Source organism: Pagrus major, chromosome 13 (assembly GCF_040436345.1).
Source record: "Pagrus major chromosome 13, Pma_NU_1.0".
Taxonomy (NCBI): domain Eukaryota; kingdom Metazoa; phylum Chordata; class Actinopteri; order Spariformes; family Sparidae; genus Pagrus; species Pagrus major.
Genome location: NC_133227.1, coordinates 27587004 through 27607154, shown reverse-complemented (window position 1 = coordinate 27607154; position 20151 = coordinate 27587004). Strand labels below are relative to the sequence as shown.

Genomic DNA, 20151 nt, shown 5'->3' with positions numbered 1-20151 from the left:
AAGAAGAACTAGAAGAAGAAGAAGAAGAAGAGAAAAAAAAAGAAGAAGAAGAAGAAGAAGAAGAGGAGCTAGAAGAAGAAGAAGAAGAGGTAGAAGAAGAAGAAGAAGAGGAAGCAGAAGAACTAGAAGAAGAAGAAGAAGAAGAAGAAGAAGAAGAAGAAGCAGAAGAACTAGAAGAAGAAGAAGAAGAGGAAGAACTAGAAGAAGAAGAAGAAGAAGAAGAAGAAGAAGAAGCAGAAGAACTAGAAGAAGAAGAAGAAGAGGAAGAACTAGAAGAAGAAGAAGAAGAAGAAGAAGAAGAAGCAGAAGAACTAGAAGAAGAAGAAGAAGAAGAAGAAGAAGAAGAAGAAGAAGAACTAGAAGAAGAAGAAGAAGCAGAAGAAGAAGAAGCAGAAGAAGAAGAAGAAGAAGAAGTCTGCAGTGTTTCATCAGATCCGCCACGAGGGGGCAGACTCGGAGCAGCAGCAGGAAGAATCAACACAACAGGTGAGGTTTGTGTTTTCAGCCCTTTGATCTTCTCCGAGAGGAAACGCGTCGGGACGAAGCTCAGGTGTAACAAACCTCCACAGCCGCCTCTCTGATCGTCCCTGTGATGGAGGAAGTACTCATGCAGGTGAAGTAATGGAGTAATGGAGTACTGAGTCTTTTTAAAGTCTGTATTTGGATATTTCCCACCTGTAGCTCCTCTGTTTGAGCTGCTAGACGGGAAAGCTGATACACCTGCTGGGCCCGGCTCGGCTCGGCTCGGCTCGTCCCGGCGGGCGGGGTCAGGTGTCGTGTTGTCTTCCTCCTCCACCTCCACCTCCACCTCTTTCTGCGTGTTCAGTCCACGAAGTCATGCTCACCTGTTAAAACCCAGAGACGAGCTGCTGGCAGGTGAACCACTGAAGCGGGCCTGATGCACCTGAAGAGGTAACGAGGTGCTGCTCGGACATTTTGCAGGATCCTTCTTCTCCTTCATCGATGAGGAGACCCTGACTGAAGACCCAGCTCGTGTTTCTGTTCCCTCAACAAAACAACACGATGCGAGATGTGCAGCTGAACAATGAGACGTGCAGGAACGGTGAGACAAACCTCTTATTAGGATTTACACAGAAACATGGAGGGAGGGAGATGTTTAGTGTAACACATCTGTTGATCTTTGTTTCTGAGTCCCTCCTCGTGTTTATTTCACCAATATAAAGACAAAGTGCTGCTGGAAGACAACAACACAACACAGCAGGCCTACATGTTAAATATGAAATGTGAATATGCTGCTTTAAAGACCTGCATGTACTTCACTTCATTTCTTGGACAACATGTCCCTCTTCATTTTAGTTAAGAACATCTAAGACAAATAATTAAAGCTGCAAACATTAATCGATTAACTGTCAAATCCTGAATTAATCTTCAACTATTTTGATAATCGATTAATCGGTTTCATTGTCAAAATTCCAGCTTCTTAAATATGAAAATACAACTCAAAATTAGTGAGGGATATTTGAGTGTTTCACTGTGACGTCTCCAAATGTTAATGTTGTGTTTTGTGAATATTTTTAGTCCCCAAAAATAATGCGACACATTTAATTTGACCTTTTATTGCATATCAATACACGTGCATATATGCACCCATATCCCAATATGCCTAACTAATGTTGAGTAGTGTATTTTGGTGTCTTTACTCCTCTATAACTGTGTTAACATGGATCCTAATATTCAATCAGAATTTAAATGCTAATCATAAAATGATTATCTGGATCGCCAGGAAAATCTTAACACCTAATAACCACGTTATTATCGTTTTGGTTTCCGGTCAGGATGATGTAAAAACACCGTTATCACAGATTTAAAAAGAAAATGTTGAAATAAAAGGTGTAATTTTATCGGTCAGCGTTCAGATACTGTAAAACTACTCACAAAGTCTTGATTGAGTGAGAGGAGATATTATAAGACAGTAATTCAATAAAAATGAGATATTCAAACCAATAATAATGACCTAATGGATATTTTGTGCCACCATTTTTAAATGTAAATGAACATAATGCTTTATTTTACAGGCTTTTAATTTCCTGGTAAAATGTCTAATTGTCTAATAAATACTCATTATGAGGAAAATAGAAATGTTTTTGAAGAAAAGGCTCCGTTAAACCCACGTAAATATTAATTTATGATAAGAAACTTTATTCTTTATATTTGTTAAGTTGCAGCAAATGAACTTTGTTGTAATGTAATTGGTACCAAGTGATTTCTGTACAGGAAACTTCATGGAAAGTAGTCAGAAATAAAGGACTTGAAAGCCTTTTTCTGCCATTTTTAGTTTAATAAAACGTCATAATTAAAGAAGCTTTGTGTGTGTGTGTGTGTGTGTGTGTGTGTGTGTGTGTGTGTGTGTGTGTGTATGTGTGTGTGTTGTGACCTCTTGTATTTCACCTCCATGTTTCTGCCTCGTGATGATTTCAAGTTTCAGGATTGTTAAACTTCTAAGTGCTGTATCGGAGGCAACTGGACCGGTTTCTTGTGAGCTCTGAGTTTCAGAGTCACTCGGGCCACTTGTGGGTCGCTGGTCAAACCGGCCTTCCTGTGGGTTGCTAGGGGCCAGGTGAGCCCAGGTGTGAATGCTTGTTGGGGAGGGTACAGTATTGTAGGTGGGTGATAAGTAGTATCGTAGGCCACCTCCTCTCAAAGACGGTCGATCCAGTTTGACATGACTCCTCTTTCAAACCATCTGTCTTCTCTGGACAAGATGTTCACGTCGTTGTCCTCAAAGGAATGATTGTCTCCTTGAGTCTTGACCTGAGGAGTTGTGTTCCTGTGTTGTGCCATTTGTTTATGGAGGAGGTTGTTTTGTCTCCCCAGTGTACAAATCTGTGCAGTCCTGACTGCATTGAACAGCATAAACTACATGACTCTGTTTATGCCTGGGTGTTTTGTCCTTCATCGATGTTTTAGCAAGACGTAGAGACAAAATATCAAGAGTTAAGGTTTAATAAACGCTAAGAGTAATCCGAACTGTTGCACAGTCAGTGTTAATACAGTCTCTCTGTAGTGAGGCCTCAGTGTTGACAGTGTAAATATTGAACTGCCTGGTTATGCTGAGCCCTCTCCCGTCCTCGTGTTACTCCTAATCTGCACAGTGGTCAAACCAGTATGACACCAACGGGTTCAAAGAGAGAAGAAACGCAGTCGGCAAACACTCAGGAAACTCATCTGTCTGAGGAAGATTCCTGCGCTAAACGACAGCTCCAGGTCGTCTATCAGAATCTGACGGGCTGAAAGATTATTGATAAAACAGAAAAGAAGAAGAAAAACATTTTTTGTAGGACTGATAATCTCCAGTTGAAGCTCTAATTCCCATCAGCCTCAACTGACCCTTGTGTTTTGTGCTAATTAGCAAATTAGCTAACACACAAAAACTATCTGATCAAGTATGAGGCAGTTTGTGACTCTCGCTGCTGCTCAACATTTCAACACAACGCATTAAATTATTGAAGTTTGAGACCCTAAACTGTTAAATATGTTTATTTATACATTTCTTATCATTGATATTAAATCTGTTGTTGAAAGAGGAAACGATAAGAAAAGTTTCAAACACAGAATATCAAAGCTAACGTGATGCTCTCCGTCTGCAGGCTCTGAGGTCCGGCTGTGGTGCGGCTCTCATTCTGCAGTGTGTCCGATCCCTGGAGATCAAACGCTGCACTACACGTCCCTGGACAACAACACTCACCCAACAGGTACACAACCACACACACACACACACACACACCTCTTACATACCTGAGGGGTCTTTGTTTGTGTGTAAACGTCCCGTGTTTATTAGTTGTTTTGAGAATGGAAACACCCAGAACAACTTTCTAGGGCGTCTGACTCTCCTGTATTTATTGAGGTTTTCCTCCCCTGTATTATCAGTCAGCATCGAGTGTCACACACCATTTGATTCAGGAGAAAAATGTGGATCTGGTGCGTTTCCATAAACTGTTTTGAGCGAATGAACTGGGCTATGTAATCTGTAATTTCGTCAGAGGATGACGCGGTGTAGGCTACATGGCAACGTCACACATCGATGTGGAACGCAGAGGCTCGAGGTAAACAAACAGTCCCACGCTGCCGGCTTTTCCATTCACACAGACGTCGTCTCGCCTCTGTTGCGGCTCTGTTACTTCCTCCGCAGACGTTGAGGCAGACTATGGTCGCAAGATTCCCGCCATGTAAAAGGCAGTGTGAAAGGAGCTGCAGTGATTTCTCTCACCGATGAGCTCCACCGCCGATTCAACACACTCAGTCGACCGAAAAGCCGCTGACAAGGGCCGACCAGTTCTTGTTGTTTTGATATAATTTCAGGGAAGCTTTGCCAACACGACGAGTGTGAAAGTGTTTTCTATCTTGAAGTTCATCTCGTATTCGTGTTAGTTCTGTATTCTGTGCTGCGAGACAATAAAGAGGGAACAGGCTGATAACAATCGGTGATAAACATCAGGAGTGGGTGAAAGCGAGCTGGAATGTAAATGCGACTCTAAGAGGAACTTTATTGTTCGTTATGGTAAATCTGGAGGGCAGGTCATGTTCACATGGAGTTCAGCAGAGAACAAAGAGAGGAAAATAAGACACGGTGTGATTAATGTGATCTGTCAACGCGTAGCCACTAATCAGATGAAAACAAAACACATGTGAGCCTGTAGATTTATACTTTCATGTGGAAAAACATGACACGTCCACCAGCATGACTCAGTGAATCAGTCTGATTGGTCAGTGTTTGTTATCAGGATATCTTTTTTTTTCTCAGGTAAGTCATTAAACACACACACTGCAGGTACACACCCGGAAAAACACACACTCAGCCGAATACTGTACATGTTTTGTCTCCAGATCTGCAAACAAACGGACCCTACAAGCTGTGGCTGGGCCTGACTCTGGCCCTGCTGTCCGCCTTCCTGATTGGCGGGAGCGTCATCCTAAAGAAGAAAGCTCTCCTCCGATTGGCCAGCAACGGTCACACCAGAGCAGGTCGGCAGAGAATCGTGTAAAGTTTTTAACGTGTGTTGTAAAATGTTCAAAGTGTGCGGGGCGCAGAAACTGAAAGCAGTTTTCCCAAATGTGCTGTTTGCACGTTGGACATTAGCCTTATCTCCAAGTTTTCTACAATCCAGTGGTTTAAAAAGTGGTGTGAGAGGCCTGGAGGGAAGAAAAGTTAGAGATAAAGACAGTTTGGACTTTTGATTTCAGCCTCTGTGTTATGAAACACGTGGTCAAATAGAAAGTTGCTCAACAAACCGGTTTTTACAGTTTTTTTCTGTTTTTTTTCACCTGACCGGGCACAGAGAGAGCAGGAAACTAAATCTAAAGACTCGGGTTACAAACAGCCGTGGACTCTGATAACCGCTTCAGGATCTTAAAACTTAATTATCTCATTTTGTAAAGGTGTTTTTATTATGCTCATATTTAGCTGTATGTTTAGTTTTAGCTGAAATAATCAGTGTTATCTCACATTCAGGGCATAATAAACCTATTAATCTGAAGATACATTTTCCTGTCACTTACTAAAATCATAAAGAAGTGTGACTCCGTGTTTGTATAAAGTTTGACACCGTGTATCTGTGTTTGTAGGGGATGGAGGTCACGGCTACCTGAAGGACTGGCTGTGGTGGGGAGGCCTGTTAACCAGTAAGAGTTTTATTTCTGTCTGAGTTCATAATTCACAGCTCTGTGAAGAAAATCACAGGAAAAGAAACGACATTTAAGGAAATGACTTTGTTCACTTTGTGACACAGAGTCAGGTGAGAAGACGCGGAGGTTCATAGCTTAGCACAAAGACTGGAAACAGAGGGAAACTGCTAGCCTGGCTTAATCAAAAGTTTGACAGCAGCTTCTATTAAAACGTTTGTGCGATCCAGACTTAATTCCTTCAGATCACACCTGTTTAAAAGCAAAAGCTGTTTTGTGTTGTTTATTTTGCAGCTGCTCTCAGTTTTTACAGTGGAAACTATGGAGGCCATGGCAGCAAACCACACAGTAGCCACGTCTCCATCGAAACATAGCACGAATTTTGAACACTTTTCAAGAAATTCCTCCCAAAAAAAGTAAATTAATGTTTGTTGCCATCCACTCTTATGCCTTTGAAGCTGGCATAAAGTCCTAAATTGTGTCCTCGATAATTTATATTCCTTTAGTCTGTAAGGGGCGGCACGGCACGGCAGTGTTTGGTTAATCAGTGACTCTTAATTGTCTGCAGGTGTGATTGTGAGCGTGAATGGTTGTTTGTCCCCGTATGTGAGTCCTGTGATGAACTGGCGACTTGTCCAGGTTGTATGTCGCCCAATGTCCGCTGGGATCGGCTCCAGCCCCCCGCCCTTGACCCTGACAAGGATGAGTGGTTTTGCCAGGATAAAGAAATGTATATATTATATATATATATATATATATGAGAGAGAGTGTGAAAACTGAGTGAAAAATAAATGATTTAAGATTTGATTGGAGAGTGGAGAAAATATATCTCCTTTTCATCAAATGAAAAATGTTTTTTCAGAAGGAAAAAAAATAATTTTCCATGTGTGAAGAAGGGTGATTTATTTATTTTTTTTCCAGGAGAAACATTTTTTATTTTGTGTGTGAAGCCAAGTGAAAACAAAAATCTGGCGAATTAAAAAAAAAAATTAAATCCAAGATAAAAAAAAGGGAGCCAATCAATACGTTTTAAATGATATTAAAAGGTTTCATAGTCAATGGCGATCGTGTTAATCTGAGGCTGTGGGAGGAAATAATATGACGCTCTTCTATTTTAAAACACCCAGTCGGACCTCTGTGGTTATTTTGTTGTAACACATCACTCTGCACAGACTGTGATACTGTAAAACAACGTATTACTTTCAAATGATAGTAACCAGTGGGAGTAACTTGCCCCACACTGGTACTAAACTTGGCTAAAACCACACCTGCACCTTTTGAACTGATATCCATCTTCTCATCTGACTGACTGTTATTTGTTCTACATTTGAATTTAAAAGACGTGTTTGTGGTTCAACATGATTACGGATGTTATCAGCAGTCACATGATGTTTTCATTTTAATGTGGTTCACTCAGCATTGTTCTCCGTCTCTGCAGTGGGAGCAGGAGAGGTCTGTAACTTTGCCGCCTACATGTTTGCTCCGGCCACGCTGGTGACGCCGCTGGGCGCTCTGAGTGTCCTCATCAGGTAGCCGTAGTGTCAGTTTAACCTCAAGTTATCAGCACAGGAGTAGTTTTATTTGTCTCTGCTGTTGAGGATTGTTTGATAAATTGATTGTGTGTGTGTGTGTGTGTTTCAGTGCAGTTCTGTCTTCCCACCTGCTGGGGGAGGTGTTGAACGTGGTGGGGAAGCTCGGCTGTTTTCTGTGCGTGCTGGGAAGCATCTTGTTGGTAATCCACGCCCCGCAGGAACAGGAAGTGACATCACTACGGGACATGACCAACAAGCTGCTGGAGCCTGGTGAGAGGCGGTTCACCTGGTGACTGTCAGCTTCCTGTGGTGGCCGATTTATTGCGTTGGATTTTCAGTACTGACTCTGTCTCGTGTGTGTGTGTGTGTGTGTGTGTGTGTGTGTGTGTGTCAGGGTTCCTGGTCTACATGTCGTTGGTGTTGGTTCTGTGTGCGGCTCTGGTTCTGTACTTCTCTCCTCGGTTCGGTCACTCCAACATCCTCGTCTACATCAGCATCTGCTCGCTGCTCGGAGCCTTCACCGTCTCCTCCGTGAAGGGCCTCGCCATCGCCATCAACACTGGTGAGAGACCGAATACTTCCCCATGTTTCTATACATTAAAAAAATGAATACAGATTCATTACTGGAGTTGAGTTGCATTGTGGGTGATGTAGGCGTCAGATTTTGACGAGGAAGATGGAATAAAAATGACGATATCTCGATGCAGGTCTCTTAATATTCACTGTCCTCTTTCTCTCTTTGTCTAGTGATGTACGATATTTCAGTGCTTGCTAATCCTCTCACCTGGATCCTGCTGCTCACTCTCATCGTCTCCATAGTAACACAGGTGAGCCGTAAACTTCCCCTTCTTTTAGGTTTCTTATAAGTTGCCGTGTTCCCACAGCTTATTACGGCCCTAAATCGACACACTTCTCACACCAGGTACTTGATTTCGTTTTCCGATGCAGCTGGTACCCCCTTTATCATGAGCACTATAGCTTGTTAGCAGCCACGTGATCCAGATGACGCAGGATTGTCAGATGGGGCTAGCCAGATGAAGGCGTACAAGAGTCTTGAGGCTTATAACTGTTTCTGTATTTCTGTAGATTTTAGCCAGATAGCAAAACGATTGCAGCCTTACCTTTCGCAAAGTGGTCGCTGCATGCACAAGCATTGTCTGACTCCGCTCCTCCAGACTTTAGACGGAGGTTTTTAATCCATCTCTGCGACCGTTTCTCCGTGACTTTTTTAAACTTCTCGCCTTTATGTGTCTCTACTTCTCCAGTTCTTCGTGGTGACATGATATCATGTGCAAACAACCTGTAGTTCAAGAACGCAAAACTTTCAAAAGTCCACTTGGACTGACGGATGAAGTGACAATTCATATGTTGAGTTATGGACAAAAATGTGTATTGTGAGGTCACATGATGCCCACTCGTCTTTCTAAAAGAGAAAATAAACTCCTGAAGGAACAGAGAGCTGTTTGTGTTTCCCACTTATTGAAGTGCTCTGGTGGCGTGCTTTCCCCTGGAAGTTGTATAAAAACTGTAATATAACTTTTAAGGAACTGAAGAACAAATGCCTCACTGCTTCCTATAGAGTACTTCACATGATAATTATGACATTTTGGACAAATGTCTAGTTAGATGAAATGATGAAGTGATGGCATTTTGTATCCAAAAGGTCAAATATCATCTTCACTGTGACATTTGACTGGTGTGTGGAGGGATCGTAGTTAAAAATCTGGGTTAGGTGAATAAAGAAAAACTACGGTCGGTGTCCAGTTCTCAAATTTCTCTCTGCGATAAAATACCTTGAAATATGTCGATATTTGATACAGTTTTCGATACTGCAGGGAAAAATCGAGGGTGTAATCTTTCTTTGTTATTTTTTTAGAATCAGTCATTATTTTCTCTTTAGATTAAGTCTTTTAAGAGAGTGAGAAAGCACAGCTGGTGTATCTATACTGTGGAAAATAAGTACTGAAACAGTTTCAGATACTAAGGTGTGCTCCTGCCACTCACAGGTGAACTACCTCAACAAGTCTCTGGACACCTTCAACACCCTGCTGGTCTACCCCATCTACTACGTCCTCTTCACCTCCGTGGTTCTGTCCACCTCCATCATCCTCTTCCAGGAGTGGAGGAGCATGAGGCCTGTGGACGTGGTCACGACGCTGGGAGCCTTCCTGGTCATCGTGGTGGGTGTGGCCATGCTCCACCTCTTCAAAGAGCTGCAGGTTGGTGGTCCCTCCCCTCCACATTAATGCGTCTGTATGGCTAACATTAAGAAAAGGCATAGTGGAAGTCTGTAACAGTTACAGGTCAAACCTGCTTCGATGTCTTTTAGGTGACGATGAAGGAGCTGACCAGTCAGCTGGCTCAGCCGGTGGAGAGGGAGGGGCTCTCAGAGGAGATTTCAGCCAATGGACGAGCAGAAGGAGATGGAGGATGGAGGAATAAAAAAGAGGATAAATACGGACTGATGGACAACATGGTGATAGAGAGTCTTCCTCCTATGAGAGAGGAGGGACCGAGAGTCTTCATCATCAGCTGAGAGAGACAGAAGGAGAGCAGAGACGCAGGTTTGTGTTTTCCTGTCTGGACTCGCTACGACTGATGTTATAAACCTTGTGCACCTTTTTAAAGGTCTGGGCTTTTAGTTCGACAACGTTTCAGTTCATCCAGGAGGTCCAACTGCCTTTCACACAAAACAAATCACCTTCACCTGAATGTGTCGTCCAGGTGTTGGACTGAAATCTGAGGGAAACTCTCGAACACTTAATCACCTCAAGCCACTTTAGCAGATTGGATAACTTTCAGAAATCAAAAAAGCTGTGAATCCATCCAAGGAGCATTCAAGACAGATTTCAATTGACAATTAAACAACTACAAAGACACACAATAACTACAAAGAGATGCAAAACGTCAACACAGAAATGCACAGACACAATGACTGAAAAGAGACACAGTAAGACTACAAAGAGACAAAAGATGACTACAAAGATAAACAAAATGAGTACAAACGGATGCAAAGCGACTACAAAGAGACATAAAACGATTACAAAGACACATAATTACTACAAAGAGACAAAATATCACTACAAAGAGACTGACACGACTACGAAGAGACATAATAAATACAAAGAGGCACATTCACTTAAAACAAATGAAAGTGACTACAGAGAGAATTAAAAAGACACACAAAGCTGCAGAGAAACTGCAAACAGATGCAAAATGAGTGAATTAATATGACTACAAAGATACACTAAATGACTACAGAGAGAAAGAAAATGATTACAAAGAGACGCAAAGTGGCCACAAAGACATAAATGCAAAGATGCACAAAACTACTACAGTGAGAAACAAAAGGACTACAAACTGATGTTTGGTGTCAATGAAAGAGTATTAAATTAAGTGAGGATTTTATCCAGGATGGAGACACTGTCCATCATTATCAAAAATAAGGAGATGCTCTGCTACGCCTCCAATGTACTGTTTCCCTTTTCCTCTTGAAGGTGGTGAGAAAATGAACGTGTTTTTCTGTGAAAACATTAATTTCACTCGCCATCACTAACTTTATAACCAGCTTTCTGTATTTGAGAGGGTATTTTCTGAATGTAGGACTTTAGAAATATAGCTTGTTTTTGCACAGGATGTCTTGTCAACAAATCTCATGGTAAAAAACAAACAATCAAACCCAACAGTGTGTTTGTGTGTCTGTCAGTACTGTGTCAAAATGCTCGGCGCTGCGGCTGATAATCATGTCTGATAATGTGAGATAAATTGTGTTTAGAGCAGGTGCAGTCTAGGCGTGTCACACGAAACCCTGTTCTGGATCGGCTCTGAATAAATAATAACCTGCAGGATTTTAGGTCACACTCGTTAGGCAGCGGTGTAACTTGATAGCAGCGTGGTCACCTTTTCAATCGAAACTTGAATCGATGACTCGTTGCCATAGTTCAAACAAATTTCACAAAATGTAGAGGAAATAAACTCAATGTCCTCAATGTTGGGCAGATTAGTTGAAGGTGTCTGCTAATCACACAACAGGATCAGGATCTCCTCTTTCAGTTTTAAATGTCACTGAGTGGGATCAGATTGTGAGCTGTTAAGCTTTTGTCATCTATTCATTGTTTAACAGTTACTTTGACCTCTGGGTTTAAGTTAATTTAGCCCGGCTATCTAAAGTATCTTTTTCACAGATCATTTTTCTTTTGTGGCAGGAAACACAAACATGACTGTACATAAACATGTTGGATTAAGGGGCTCACCACATACTTACAGCTGATGAACAATAACGTTAACCACTTTAAACAATCAATTCATTGTTGACTTTGATGTTTTCATGGATTTGTTGAGAGAAACGAGAAAAAATGTGAGAATCCAAACTCAGTTTGGTAAGAAACATTTACAGATGTTTGTTGTTTTTTTTATGTATTTATTTTTACTTTCTGTTGTAAAAAAATCTGGGTTAAAACTTTTTGGTTTTTTTCTTCTCTGTGGTGCCAGGAAATGAGAGCAGAGTGAGACATCTTTGCTTCTGTTTTGAAACCCTCATGTTTTTATTGTTACGGTTCTCGTCTCTGCTGACGACCGTGAGTCTATGACGCAGCTACACGGACTGTTTCTGTGGTACACGCTGACCATCATTCAGTGTTTACCATAACTTTCAACTTGAATTGTATTTTTCCATAAGGGAAACTTTGTCAAGAGACGCACATAAAACACACACACACACCTAACGAAAAAAAAAAAAATACATAAAACATATTACAAAATATTTAAAGAAAAATCAGGACCAGATTATTATTTCTTCTAAAGGGACTTATTTTTTATCCAGGTGGATATGATTTTTAGACCAAGGATTTTAGTTCAAAAAGACGACAGATTGTCTCTTTGTAGTCCATCTGTCGTCTCTTTCTAGTCGATCTGTCATCTCTTCGTAGATGGACTACAAAGAGATGACAGGTGGACTACAAAGAGACGACAGATGGAAGAGACGACAGATGGACTACGAAGAGGCGACAGATTAGCTACAAAGAGACGACAGATGGACTACAGAGAGACGACAGATCGTCTCTTTGTAGTCCACCTGTCGTCTCTCTAGTCCATCTACGAAGAGACGACAAATCAACTACAGAGACGACTGATTGACTACAAAGACGACAGGTCGACTACAAAGAGCCAATAGATTTAGTTAAAAATACGACAGATTAGCTACAAAGAGACGACAGATCGACTACAAAGAGACGACAGATCAATATGGTAACATTACCTTTTAAAGAAAGTGGGAACACACTGGTTTACAGCTCATCCCTAAAGTGCCACCAGAAGCCTGTAAATCAGAACAAGCTAAAAAAGTCTTAACTCAAGATCCACTTGTATTTTATTTTAAGAGAGCTTTGCCTCGGCCCTCGATGATCGGTGACCCCGACAAGTTGTGTAAAGACTGAATGATGCTCAGTAATGAACTGTATAGACGTATAATGTGTCTGCAGCTGAAGACTCTTCAGTTTATGAAGCTCAGATGAACAAAGTGTTTTGATACTACAAACTGTTTTAAAGGAACACATCGCTGTTTTTTTTCAGGTTTTGGCTCACTTGACAAACATCACATGTACTTTGCAGTAATGATAATCAGTTTCCGGTGTTTCAGATTCTTGCTCATTTGAAAATGAGCAGCATTTATGCAAAGTGTGTGTGATTTGCTAAACAGAAATTCAAAACCTCTGGTTTGGTTTTATTTATGGTTGTCTGACTCTGAAACTTCCATCAACAAACGTTTTAATTCCTGTATGTCTGTAATATATCGTTATATTTTAAATGCACACAGATGATTTCAATAAAGACTCGTTGCCATGATCCTAAACCATGTTTAGCTCTTTCTTTCATTACTGTTTATTCTTTGGTATCGCTTTGGTCTGTGTTATTCTCCCTCACATAATCGTCTGTGGGTTACATAAGTGTAACCGTGCCAACAATATCGAAGCCAAAACAAAGAAATGCAATCAGAGAAAGATAACAGAGAAGAAAACATGATAGATAAGAAGTGTTGGATTAGCCCTGTCGTTCTTCACATTATTTATTTTCCATACGAGCCTGGTCTTCTCTGCTTGTTGACTATGGTCGATCGCGACACTCTGTTACTCTCTCTGCTGCTTCTCCCGCGGGGAGGATGTTGCCAGTGAAGTGTTTTGTCGGTAACCTCAGCGGACTAATTATCCAGCAGCAGAATCGCCAGGAGACGGACGACAGTCTGAGTGTCAGACGGGAAACTCAACAACCTGCAGTTCAGTCAGAGTTAAGTGGAGATTGTCTGTCTGTTCCTCGCTCTACTAAAACTCTCACTCCGGCGCTGCAGAAGGAATTTGAATTGCAAAGCAGGGCGACATCCAGCAGCTCTGCAGCCGCATCCAGCGACCGCAAAACAAAAATCTGACTCGTGATATAATCCACATGTTGTAATGAGAGTCCACAAACAGATTTACATACGCTGAGTGAATCCTGTGAGTCAGATCATTGTTTTGGTCACATAGATGGATTTTTATCAGCAGCGGTGGCTGTTAACTATAAAGACGACTCCCAGGATCCTGTGCGCTCACAGCTTTTTGATTTGTTTTGATTGAGAGACCCCTAGTGGCAGAAATTACATACTGCGCATTTAAATTTAAAGGAGTTTGGACAAATTAACAATCACAACTTTTACACCAAAATTAACACGTACATGCAGATTTTTTTAAAAGTGGGGAAACCGGTTAAAAAAGGCAGGTTTGCCTTTCTGTTAGTTTTTTTTCCTTCTTTGTCATCATAAAGCGTAAAAAAGATCATAGACCTCATGAGACTGCACCCTGAAGACGTTAAACTTGTTTTAAAAAGTCTTAATCAATAATAATTTGAAAGAAGAAACGGAAAGACAGCGTAAAGACATTTAAATTGGGGTTTTTAAACAATAAATCAAACCATAGAATAAAAATTTGGTTCAGTGCAAAATATGAATAAATAGTTCAAAGTTAAATAAGCAAACAAATGTTTTAATGTTTATTTAAAAACACTAAGTTGTAGCAGTTTATATAAGTGCAGCTCAAACAATTACTTTATTAATCAGTTAGTTTATTAACAGAAAATTAAGTAATTGATTGCTTAATTTATTGTTTAGCAGTCTGTTGTCTGAGGGCATCACTGAATTGGCTGCTAATGTTGATTGTTGAAGTCATTTTTAATGTAAAAACATTTGATGGTTGCAGCTCCACAAGTGTGAGGATTTGCTGCTTACTTCTTTAGACACAAAGTGGAAAATAGTGACCAGACTCCCTTGAAAAAACACTCAATTCTGAGACTTGTTGTTCGGGAGAAACTGTATCAACTTTGTGAAACGTTGTATACAACAAATTCTTAACTATTTAGGCCTTCTTGTTCATTCGGCAAATGTTACACATTTCTTTGTGTAAAATATTTGCATGTACAGCCGGTAAAGTGAGATCCGGTCGCTCGAGACGCATTTAAATGCCAGGTGTGAATTGACGAGGACACACCTGATCGGCTGTTATCTTGTGCCCCAAGCTGCTTCCACTCCTCAATCAGGAGTCAGTCTCCTCACCTGCACACAGGTGATCTGAGTCACCTGCAGTTAGTCCAGAGGGATTCTGAAAATCAGCCTACATACTTTTACTTGTAACAGAGTATTTTAACAGTGTAGTACTGAAAGATCTGAATACTTCCTCCACATCTGAGCTCTCCCTGCTCCAACATGTTAAAAAGACCTTGTTGATCTGTTTCGTCAGTTCTCGAGACGTCCACTTGGTGTCACTGTGGTTCAGGACATGGACCGCTGACAGGCCAGCCTGGAGAGGTGAGCTCCTTTTAATAAACATCTCCACTAATGTATAAAATATTAGACACACAGCTCCATTAAATACACATTCAGTTACCTTAAAGCCTCAAATCCTCCACTTCTCCTCCAGTCAGCTCGTCTTTATCTCCCGCTGTGTGCTAATTGGTATTCAGTTTGAGGGGAAACTGTGTTTTTACCTGGATTCACCTCATCAGTGAACATGAGCAGTGAGAACAGTGACCTGAATATTCAGCAGGCTGTTCAGGAGGAAGGTTTCTGTACCGATGCTGGCTGAGGAGGTGTCACGGCCGACACCTGAACTCAGAGGCAGCCGCCATTATTACCGATGCTCACTCCACGACACGCCGTCTGTCAGGATCTTCTTCCTCTGTGACACAGAGCTCCACTGCTGTCCAAAAACTATTAAAACTCGGTGACACGTTCCTTTAATCGCCACAGGGCGGCTGTGGCTCAGGAGGTCGAGCGGTCGTCTGTTTGATTTGATGGTTTGACAATCCTAGCCTTCTTCTTTCCCGGGCCCCCGAGTCATGAGAGGGCCCAACACTTGTTTCCGTGGAGGGCCAAAACTAAAAACACGAGCCCTTTTCAGACGCCGATTTCGCAATATCGCCGCAACGAAGGCTCGCCTTTACGCCGCTTTTGCTTGTTCACACTGAGCCAAGCAGCGCCGGCATGAAGCCGCTTCAGTGTGTCATTTATACAGCATGTCGGGAACCAAAAGAGCCGTGCAGCACACATCGTAACGTTCAGATCTGCATGTTTCCACCTGTAAATAAAAAAAAATGTATCCGCCGACTGTTTATAATCATATGGATGCTGTTATAAAGTGTTGTGATTGAGATCCTGACCCACCATGCAGCGTGGAAGTTCGGTCAGGAGGGCTGACCATCGTGGAGACGTTTCCTCATTAAGTTTGGTGATTTTTTTTTTATATATATACGTTTCCAGAGACAGAAACTACAACAACACAATAGTGGAAGGTGACGAAGACACAGTGAGTTTAAGTTTTTTGCTGGAAATCGCGTCACATCTTTCCGGGGCAGAAATGTAACAAAGGGTCGGTAGGACAGACAGACAAGATATAAGATGCTGAAGACACGACCTGCTGCCACATTACTGTTGTTTGGTGTTGTAACGTTGCTCTGTGCGTTGAAGTGTGGGACATTTTCTCTTTTATTTGATGAGTGAAGGATCTGTTTAGTTGTCAGACTGAACGCCATCAGACCGTCACACTCCTGACCCACGCTGCCGTCTTACCCCTTTCACACAGACGTCGTCTAACTACCTCCGCTGGCGGATCCACCTCTGTAACTTTCACACAGACGGCGAGCCGAGATATCACTGCAAGATTCCCGCCATGAACAGGCGGTGTAGCTGTAGGCGGAAGGAAAACGCCTCTTATATTGTTTTTTAAAGATGCAAAATGAAACAAGGACCCCCAAAATTCCCTTAATTGTCTAACCTTCTAAGCCAAGTATCACTTGTGCCCGTTGTTTTCGGTGTTTGTTTTCTTCAGAGTGTAAGTGTACCAGTTTGGGATCTTCAGGGCTTCTCGAGACTTTGATCGTCGCGGACGAGCTGTACGGAGCCATTTGATGTTTTGTTTGTGTTGTTTTTAATGATTTACTTCAGTCGTTTAGGAGAACGCTGCGTCGCTGTTTTGCTGTGAAGCTCCAGGAATGTTTTGTGGACTACGAAACTTCATTTAATGACCGGGTTTTCTTTCTTTCTTTTTTTGGTGAACTGGTCCTTTAATAATCGGCACGTTTGCTCTGTTTCAGGTACTGAACACGATCTAACGCGGTCAACGTTCTTCTCTGTGAGTGGACCAGAACTCAACACGATACACACTTTCATAACCACATTAACGCCTGTACACACACACACACGTAACAACATGCATACACACAGAAGACACGGCGTGACGGAGCTCCGGTTTGTATTGAGGGATTATAGAAATCACACATGATGACACAACATAACGACGAGCCGTGTAAGCAGATTTATGGAGGAATTACGCAGAAACATCTGTTGAAAACTGTCAGATAAGAAGAAAAGTATGGAAACGACACTGAAGCTGTCAGACCGCCGCAGGAAGGAGAGGAAAAATAAGCTTTTTGTGTGTTTTGGCGTCGGCGAGGCAGCCGGGTTCAGCCTCTCAGAGAGGATTATGGGGGGTTTTAAAAATGACCATCAAACATGGACGCCAAGTTGAGCGACCCAGACAGAGGAGCCGAGCCGATTGGCTGTCAGGGAATTAACGAAAAGCCAATCAAAGCGTGCAAAATGTAATTATGGCTTTTGGTTTACAGTGACTCGTCAGAGCGGAGAGTCGTTATCAGCAGCCGCAGATAGAGCTGATTATTATTATCACCGTGTGCTGAATTACTGCAATTATGGAGCTGCAGAGACGATGGGAGGAGCTGAACGATGCTGATCAGCACGGGGAACAAAAACCTGCAGCTGACTCTTTACTCAACATCCCATTTTTTCTAGCCTAAAGTTAAAGGATGATGTTATTCTGTGTATTCACGATCACTGACAGATTTTCCTGGAAAGACGTTAAGAGAGGATTCGGACTGAAAACAGTGTTAAAAGACATGTAAGATCTTTTCCTAAACCGAACTGCGGCTGGTTCACGACGTTAATAACAGTCCAGCAGTCATTATATGTTGTAGCAGAGTGGTGTAGTGATGTTTCTGTACGCTAACTGAAGTGAGCGTCGTCCAGGTTCCCTCGACAAAAAGCCGATATATCGAATATCACCTAAAATAATCTGAGTTTATGATACTGACACGAGTTGGGAGAGAGAAGGTGTTGATGTCTTCAGCTCTTCGCTCAGTTTTTCTGCCACCAGAGGTCTCTTAATCAAAACAATAAGAGACAAACGTCATAGTTTGATGATGTGGTGAATTAGCTTTCCTTTCTTTCTTTCATATCCGCTGATGTTTACCCAGAAGATTTAGCGACAGACGTCCAAATGAAACAGTTACCTTTTTTGTAGTTTGAACATTGTTGGAAAACATTTGTGATAATGTACGTACACAACTCAAAGGTCTAGTTGTTTTTAGATGTTTAAAAGCAAGAAATGTTGCGTATGGTATCTTTAAGTCACGTATATCATGGACGTCGTGATTTATTCACCGTTATACAACTTTTCTGTTTGGTTTTCATCCACACAACAACTTTTACACCTCAGAAAACACTAGAAATAAGAAACCATCGGAGGTAAGTGATCAGATGTTTCTGTTTTTTTCTGATTTCATTAAACCAACTCTCACAAACACCACAGTGTAGACAAGAACAGGATACGGACCACACCGTTGGATTCAGTACAGAGGGGAGTTAAAATGAAACCTCCTGAACGACGACGACGTCTCCGAGTCTTGTAGGATTTCACACCACGGGGAGAACGATGGGTAGGAGGAGGCCGGTTGAGCTGCATTTATAGCTGCACATCCGGCCATTTAAAGAGCCACGGGGAGGACGGGCTTGTTTTGATTCGAGCGGCAGACTGTGACGAAAGCTACAAGAAACTGACAGAGATCCCAGACCGAGGGGGTGTAATGTGTCTGTAAGCCTCCTCTAAAACGCCCAGCTACCACGCAGATATACACCGGCGGAGGGAGACGGGGGAGGATGAGGAGTTTCTCCGGGGTGTGCTGTGTTATTTTTAATTGAAAATCCACCTTACATTAATCAGATTCCTTTAGATGTCTCTCCTATAACCCCCGGGCTGTTAACTCTGGAGGAGAAGTAGGCCGATGACGACGGAGAGATCAAGAGTGGGAAGATAGAAAATGATTAAATAGATTTTATATTATTATCATTATTAAATAGATTTCTTCTCGCTGTCAATGTGGAGCAGAGATCAGTGAAACTCAAGATTTATCTTCCTTTGAAAGTAAACAAAAACATAAAAGCCTGAAAGCATCTCATTAAAGTATAAATACATCTATTAGATGAGCTTATTCTATAAAAATCTAATCTAATCATCTATATAAAATGCTCCGTTTGGAGTTAGCCAACAAGCTAACAGGGACACGTGTTGTGTCATGAATCACACACATGATGTTTGTCAATTGAAAAGATACATTTTCAAGTCTATAAAGTGTCAATTTGTGTTAAATAAAGTAAAATATCATCTGGTTTTGTGTTAAACCGCTCAGTGAGCTACATCGTCTCCTCATCAACACCATCATGGCCGCCACCTCGGCTCAGATAAAGGTAGTAAAAAAGATGAAAATCACAATAAATCTGCTCATATTGACAACTGCATTTGTGTGAAAGGAGAGCTGGTCAGTTGTTAACTGGTGGCTCATGACCTTCCCAGTGTGGTGCCCGCATACAAGTACATCACAAGGTGAACGTCTTTCAGATTGGTTTGGGGTCTCGGGGCTTTTAGAGGCTTGGATTACGCCGGAGGAGCTGCATGGAGCTCCAGAAATGACTACAAAACTACACCCGACTTGTCTGTTAGCATGCTGACATTAGCATTTAGCTATAAGCGCTGCTGTGCCCAAGTACTAGTGCCTGAAAGGGCTGTTGGTATACTTAATAATACATCAACAATGTGTGAAAACACAGTGGATGTTAACTTTACTGACTCTTCTTCTTACTTTTGCCACTCAGAAGTTTCTCCGTGTGCCAGAACTCGTTCAGCTCATTTCCGCTTGTTTTGTTTTATTTCAGTCGTCTCTGTGTTTCTTCACAGTGAAGGCTGGTGTGGTGTTTTTTCCGGCAGCCCCTCAGGGATCCGCTCCTCCTCATCACCGCCGCTCTTCTGGAAGTCTCGACGAGGGTGAGCGGTGGAAAGTAATGGGCCACAAACTCCTAATCAGGGCCTTTCTGGGGCTAATTGTCGGCTTTGTTTCGGCCCCGTCTGTCTCCGTCCTCCCTCACAGCCGGGGGAGTAATGAGGCGTTATGTGATATGATGTCCCCCTCAGGACAGCAAACCATTTAATGAAAGGTCCCGGGAGCTCGAAAAAGAGCAGAAGCTAATGGAGAGAAACAAGGACGAAGACACAAAGACACAGGGGGAGAAAGATAACGACGAAAGACGATCGGGGTTTTGTGCAGGAAAGACAAAGAAAAGTTACAGAGAGAAGTGGAAATTAAGACATTGCACCGAGAGATGGATCGA

General features: G+C 42.0%; 1 protein-coding gene across 1 annotated transcript; it reads left to right on the top strand.

Moving 5' to 3' along the window:
* The first annotated feature begins 544 nt into the window (after positions 1-544).
* nipal4 (NIPA like domain containing 4) lies at positions 545-13023 on the top strand. The gene is made up of 10 exons (XM_073479003.1): positions 545-1063; positions 3609-3713; positions 4846-4983; positions 5584-5640; positions 7079-7169; positions 7282-7442; positions 7567-7734; positions 7920-7999; positions 9179-9391; positions 9502-13023. Exons 1-10 carry the CDS (start codon positions 1024-1026, stop codon positions 9706-9708), a joined length of 1260 nt encoding a protein of 419 aa, XP_073335104.1. The 5' UTR covers positions 545-1023; the 3' UTR covers positions 9709-13023.
* The last annotated feature ends 7128 nt before the right edge of the window (positions 13024-20151 follow it).

Coding starts and splice junctions, on each gene's coding strand:
- nipal4 (XM_073479003.1), top strand. CDS start 1,024: ATGCGAGATGTGCAGCTGAACAATGAGACGTGCAGGAACG. Junction 1,064..3,608: donor CAATGAGACGTGCAGGAACG/GTGAGACAAACC, acceptor CTCCGTCTGCAG/GCTCTGAGGTCCGGCTGTGG. Junction 3,714..4,845: donor CAACAACACTCACCCAACAG/GTACACAACCAC, acceptor TTTTGTCTCCAG/ATCTGCAAACAAACGGACCC.